This window comes from Coregonus clupeaformis, chromosome 24 (assembly GCF_020615455.1).
Source record: "Coregonus clupeaformis isolate EN_2021a chromosome 24, ASM2061545v1, whole genome shotgun sequence".
In the NCBI taxonomy this organism is placed as follows: domain Eukaryota; kingdom Metazoa; phylum Chordata; class Actinopteri; order Salmoniformes; family Salmonidae; genus Coregonus; species Coregonus clupeaformis.
Window position 1 is genome coordinate 50,345,387 of NC_059215.1, and position 6,707 is coordinate 50,352,093.

The 6,707-nt window shown below is 45.1% G+C and overlaps 1 protein-coding gene across 1 annotated transcript; it reads right to left on the minus strand.

The window, feature by feature from the left end:
- Positions 1-1,175: 1,175 nt before the first annotated feature.
- On the minus strand, positions 1,176-5,922 carry pex10 (peroxisomal biogenesis factor 10). The gene is made up of 6 exons (XM_041845284.1): positions 5,606-5,922; positions 4,207-4,287; positions 3,661-4,073; positions 3,222-3,394; positions 2,694-2,832; positions 1,176-1,491 (listed from the first exon to the last, which is right to left on the minus strand). The coding sequence occupies exons 1-6, from the start codon at positions 5,715-5,717 to the stop codon at positions 1,426-1,428; spliced, it is 984 nt and encodes a 327-aa protein (XP_041701218.1). The 5' UTR covers positions 5,718-5,922; the 3' UTR covers positions 1,176-1,425.
- Between the last annotated feature and the right edge of the window lie 785 nt (positions 5,923-6,707).

The window sequence follows — 6,707 nt, forward strand, 5'->3', positions numbered from 1 at the left end:
TAGATGGGCGGTTGATACCTAATCGAAGATCGCTATAGCTTCCATGGGCTGTTGATACCTAATTGAAGATCACTATAGCTTCCAGCCCCTGGGTTAAGTGTCTTGCTTAAGGGCACATCGACAGATTTTTCGCATAGTCGGCTCGGGATTAGAACCAGCGACCTTTCGGTTACTGGCACAACGCTCTTCCCCACTAAGCTACCTGCCGCACAAATTCTCTCTCTCTCACACTCACACACACACACACACACACACACGTGTGCTAACGTACCACAGGCAAGGACTGATGAACTGCAGACATACCTCTTTCACCAAGACATTTACCACTGGCGCCTCCTGTCAACAAACGCAATGTTACCGATGTGACTGTGTGCGTTTAAACTAATGGGTCGATCTGACAGTGCCATTCAGGGATAGTTGACCCAGGAGTTCTTCTGTTAGGGCCTCTCTCTGCATCTCCATAGCCATCTCTGACAGTGCCATTCAGGGATAGTTGACCCAGGAGTTCTTCTGTTAGGCCTTTCATTACCATCTCTGACAGTGCCATTCAGGGATAGTTGACCCAGGAGTTCTTCTGTTAGGGCCTCTCTCTGCATCTCCATAGCCATCTCTGACAGTGCCATTCAGGGATAGTTGACCCAGGAGTTCTTCTGTTAGGGCCTCTCTCTGCATCTCCATAGCCATCTCTGACAGTGCCATTCAGGGATAGTTGACCCAGGAGTTCTTCTGTTAGGGCCTCTCTCTGCATCTCCATAGCCATCTCTGACAGTGATCCATGAGAACAGCCATATGTAAACAATATACTTGTCACCACTTTATCAATAAAACACAAGATACATAAATAATTGCATGTTTATTACAAAAGTAGCATAGTTTAATATTTTTTTAATTTAAACATTTAGATCAGTTAGACTGATACAATCCAACATTATGATTCATATGCAAACCATTGAAACATGTATGATTCCTCAATATAGTGCACTGCATTATACATTTTCATAAAATGTAGAAACAGTACATTACCAAAGAAAGAAACATATACCCATTACCTACAAATTATTCCAGTGTGTAGCCCTGACACAGAATAAAAGGGCTGAGGACAGTGTTGTACAGATCTTTACAATAATATTCTGCATTCTGATTAGAAAAACATTACAAAAAACAATGTGAAATGCTTTATGCACACATTTTCTTTAATACTGGAGATATCTTGACACAGCAATATCTGAATCAACGCCCCAAAATAAGATCTCTAGCCATTCTCTAAGTGAGATGCTATTCAGACGTGACCCCAACAAGGGATAGCTAAACTCGGACAAAAGAGAAACAGTTGTGTTTAACGATTCAACAGTCCGATGTGGCGATCCAGTCATTTAGGAAGTGAGCCATATAATAACAGCCACGTCAGAGGTTCTGGCTCTTCGGCTAGTAGTTCCTCAGGTAGACTAGTCGAGTAGGCTGGAACTTCTCACGACATAAAGGGCAGTCCGTCTGTTGAGAGGAAGAAACCAATAGTAATGCACTGCATCTAGAGCTTATTTTCTCTGTTAGGCTATCTAGGTGGAACACTGACCCTCTCATAGGCTAGCTAGGTGGAACACTGACCCTCTCATAGGCTATCTAGGTGGAACACTGACCCTCCCATAGGCTAGCTAGGTGGAACACTGACCCTCTCATAGGCTAGCTAGGTGGAACACTGACCCTCTCATAGGCTAGCTACGTGGAACACTGACCCTCCCATAGGCTAGCTAGGTGGAACACTGACCCTCTCATAGGCTAGCTAGGTGGAACACTGACCCTCTCATAGGCTAGCTACGTGGAACACTGACCCTCCCATAGGCTAGCTAGGTGGAACACTGACCCTCCCATAGGCTAGCTAGGTGGAACACTGACCCTCTCATAGGCTATCTAGGTGGAACACTGACCCTCCCATAGGCTAGCTAGGTGGAACACTGACCCTCTCATAGGCTAGCTAGGTGGAACACTGACCCTCTCATAGGCTAGCTACGTGGAACACTGACCCTCCCATAGGCTAGCTAGGTGGAACACTGACCCTCTCATAGGCTAGCTAGGTGGAACACTGACCCTCCCATAGGCTAGCTAGGTGGAACACTGACCCTCCCATAGGCTAGCTAGGTGGAACACTGACCCTCCCATAGGCTAGCTACGTGGAACACTGACCCTCCCATAGGCTAGCTAGGTGGAACACTGACCCCCCCATAGGCTAGCTAGGTGGAACACTGACCCTCCCATAGGCTAGCTAGGTGGAACACTGACCCTCCCATAGGCTAGCTAGGTGGAACACTGACCCTCCCATAGGCTAGCTAGGTGGAACACTGACCCTCCCATAGGCTAGCTACGTGGAACACTGACCCTCCCATAGGCTAGCTAGGTGGAACATTCACTCTGATAGGCTAGCTAGGCGGAACATTCACTCTGATAGGCTAGCTAGGTGGAACATTCACTCTGATAGGCTAGCTAGGCGGAACATTCACTCTGATAGGCTAGCTATGTGGAATATTATACCTATCCAGTCCTGTCAGACCTACACAAGTGCCTACGGGGTAGAGGTCGTTTCTGGACTGTGCCACTGTTCTAGCAGTCAAACGGTACCCTTTAAAGAGCGTAGCGTTTCACTCACATAATTCAATTGGACATAGAACAGTAGTCATTTAATGTATCTATGGTCTCACCTTGGTGTTGCACCACTCTGTGATGCACTCCCAGCAGAACAGATGGCCACACGGAGTGGAGGTCGAGTGCCTCCTCTCCTCCAGACACAGGTTACAGCGAGAGGTACGGGGTGAGTCAGTCTCTTCTACAGACTGGGACCTGGACACACACAATTACGGGTACATTTTAAAACGCATGCATATGTGAAATTCATATGCGTATCTCAATATTCACATTCAAAAAAATGCATGGGGGCATGTGTACATCAAGGAAATTACCAACTTGAGTTGAAAAACTTGAACTACGGCTTCGCAATTAAATAGTATCAATCTCAGAATTTGAATGTTTTCATAAACAGTGCTTCCCGGGGACCCAAAGGGGTCCCACCCACCCAACCTCAATGAGAGGCTTGATGGGCCCCCAGGACCAGGACCAAGAAAGGTATATGGACTCAAAGGCATATTGATAGATATGGTAGCAGATTCTCAGCGTGACCAAGCCAGCCAGTGTTCATTCTATTATTCCTACAGTGTCCTATTGCAGTGTACCTGGAGGTCAGGTTCCTGTGTTGTCTCCACTCCTGCCTGGCTCTCTGTCTCTGCCGGAGGTTGTTGAGTTGCAGGGCCAGCGTGAGGGCCAGCTGCAGCAGGGAGACCACGCCCAGGAGCCTGTAGCTGCTCCGGACGGCCCCGTCATCCCCCGTCACACCACGCACCCGTAGCTAACCAACCAGGGAAAGACAGAATGGTGAGAAATGCCATGCTGAAGCATACATTCCTAACACTGAGACATGGGTCATATTCATTAGGGCACACTGTAGCAAAACGTTTTGCAACGGAAAACAATAAAGTTCAGCTAGTAAGAAAACGGACTGAAACAGGGAGGGATTACCTGAACTTGTCCAAAAAGATATGTTTGTTTTTGTTTTACATTGCAAAAAGTTTTGCTACGGTACACTACTGAATAGGTTCTCACACAAATACCTACATAGCTGACTCCGGCCGTCCTCTTCCCCAGGTGGTAGAAGGCCCCGCTGATGTAAAACAGGGCCACGTGCACCCGGTGGAGGATGGAGAGTCCCTGCTGGAGGACCAACACGGCCGGCACGCACGCCCTCCTCTGGGGCTCTGTCAGCAGCCCCATCGCCCTCCGGACCCAGCCTCTCATCCAGGCTCCGGGGCTCCAGGGACTGGTCACTGCTGCTCTCCGGCCTCCCCCTCCCAGGCTTTCCTCCCCCGCCTCCAGCTCATTCTCCAGGCACACCAGCAGCTTGTCCAGTAGGTAAGGAAACAGGCTGTGGAGAAGCACCAGGGCTCCTCGTCTGACGCGCGACGGTACCCTGCGCAGGGTGGGGTCCACTTGGATGATACTGACATACTCCTCACCCAACGTCTGGTACCCTGGATGACACAGGGAGGGACAGCAAGGACGTGTGGTTAGGTGGCATTGTAGCATTAACAATGGATGCCCCTGGTCTGTCTTTGATGGCATGCCTGCCTGTCAGATTTGAACACAGTATGTTTGTTTACCTACCTGAGAATGTGGTTAAACCATAGTATGCAAGGTCTGACAGGAGTTGGATCTCTTTTCTCCAGTGCAGCCATCTCTTGGACCCTGTAGGAGTTAAGAAAAACGTAGCTAGCTAGCTACTGTAAGAATAATAGCTATTATAAAGCAGGATATAACTTATGCATGCATAGCTCTTGAAAACCCTTCTCTGTATGTAGAGTTACATTTGCCCACGTTAGGCTTGTGTGAACTACAATTCCGACGATGTGTTTTAATGTTTAGAAACATCAATAATTATAAGTATTTTTCCATTACATATATTATAAAATCATTTAACAATAAGCAGAATCATTATGGGTTTAAAAGAGGATTAGTGACTACACCTGTCTATTATGCATGAAACATATTTTGAAACATGATGTATGAAACATATTTTGTAATCCAGATGCATGACTGGACAACCACATTGTGACTGCAGTAATTAATGTACTATATAATTAGCATCAGGTGTGTATGTATATTATTTTTAAAGCAACTGTCTTTATCACGCCACCAATAGCCAGGCAAGAGGACGGGAAACCAAGCAGACATGGGCATAGACAGGAAAGAGGCTAGACAAAGAAACCATAGTGGCTCAAGGTCAAGGGAGGGTGGCTATTTGGATAAAGAGGGGGTTCCTATATGATATGAAAAGATGAAGCTGTATAAAAAGAGAGCTCCAAGTCTGGGACTGGCAGTTGCTCCGCGGATCAGCTCGGCTTGTTACTTTGTAATAAAGTATATTCTAAACTCACAAGCTCCAGTGTCTGAGAGATATATTTGAGAAGTATTTCTACGAAATAATCATCGCCTACGAAACGGTTCTTAACATATCTTTCATGTCTGCAATAAATAAAATAAAATATACACTTACTGTAGCAGTTTTGCACAGATCCATACACTGTGTGTGCCTCCAGTTGAGGAACTACACTTCCTCCCCAGTTACGCTTACACCAGGTGTTCGGAGCAGGCTAGATAGCTACTGTAATTAGCACAGGTGGCCGCCTATGTCTTCCGTTAACAAGCGCTGTAACATGGAGATATGGCCATGTGGGAACATTAACCCTAACTTTATAAAGGTGTGTAGAATAGTATTTTTTATAAAATTGTTCTCGCTGATATGAAAAACACGTTCCTTATGTTTCCAAAACAGTACCGCAAACGTTCGCAACATTCAGACCGAGCGTCGGGGCTCTTTAACAAAAGTCCCCGGTAAAGAAGATTTACATTTTAGTTATTTAGCAGACGCTCTTATCCAGAGCGACTATAACGTCACTATCGTCAATAGGCGCTAAAGAAGTTTACGTCTATGAATGGGGTAATGCATGCATAGCTATGTTCTACATTGTCATGTAGGCGATAGCTGTGTATCCTGCCTACTTGCCTGCAAGAGTCTGGAAAGCTTCATTCGTGTTGTTCCTGAGACAGTGTTGATAATATTCGTCCTTCTGACTTGAACGAATCAATTGTGGTTGGTTTGCTCCGACGAGAGGCATTGCTGGATGCTAGCTTAGCAAGGGCACGGGTCGTTGCTTAAATGTGAATGCACGACACTAGTTCGTTGAAAAATAAGTCGTCAGTCCATTTCTGCATAAAATGTCAGACTAAGACACTTTTCCGAACTTGTCACAGTTTTGGATAGTTATTTAAACTTTCACGTTGCCTACCTTGACAGCTCTGTTAGCTACTAGCTAGCTACCCGGAAACACATTTGACTTGAGTGAAACAATGACAGCAAAATACACTTCTGCGGCCACAGCGCAGCACGGTGGTAGGAGTTCTCGCGTCTACATTCCTGTGTAATGCATAATTAGCGTAATAATTATTGTAACATAGCCTTGTGCACAGCACAACCATTTTTGTATCCATAAATATATTGTAATTTCTGCACTGGTGTAACAGTTAGTGGACTTTCATACTGCAGGTGAACTTGTGAAATGTAATAACAATGACTTTTAGAACAATATTGGTACAGTGTGGTCACTAAATCTAGTAGTATTTATATTGATGGGTCTGCTACTAAAAGTAGCTGTAATGTATAATGCTTTATTTCATTGGGTTGCGGATGATTTAGGCTGTGTTGCGGAATACAGAATGCATAGAGATAGAACTGTTTTATTTCTATATGTGGAATATTTGTATCAAATTTGAACAGCACATTTGATTAGCTTAAATCCCAAGCTAATTGATGAGTATCTGAAATGTTCACCATTGTGGGACATTTTTTACACTCAGTTCATTGAATACATGGATTCATTTATGATTTGTGCATATCCCTTATTTGTCTTTTTTTTTTTGCTTGTTGAGAGACAATGCCCTCCCTAAGCTTTCACAGGCAGGGCACTTTTCATAACCAGATTGATAGTGCTCATTCATCCTGCCTATTAGTAAATTGCAGAACCAGTTTTTTGTCCCTTTAATTCAGTTTCCTGAACCAAGCTGAAGGTGTTCCACTAGGTGGTAAATACCTCTGTGCTGCAGTGCAG

Coding starts and splice junctions, on each gene's coding strand:
- pex10 (XM_041845284.1), bottom strand. CDS start 5,717: ATGCCTCTCGTCGGAGCAAACCAACCACAATTGATTCGTTCAAGTCAG. Junction 4,074..4,206: donor TGGTTTAACCACATTCTCAG/GTAGGTAAACAA, acceptor TGTGTCATCCAG/GGTACCAGACGTTGGGTGAG. Junction 1,492..2,693: donor CAGAGTGGTGCAACACCAAG/GTGAGACCATAG, acceptor TCCTCTCAACAG/ACGGACTGCCCTTTATGTCG.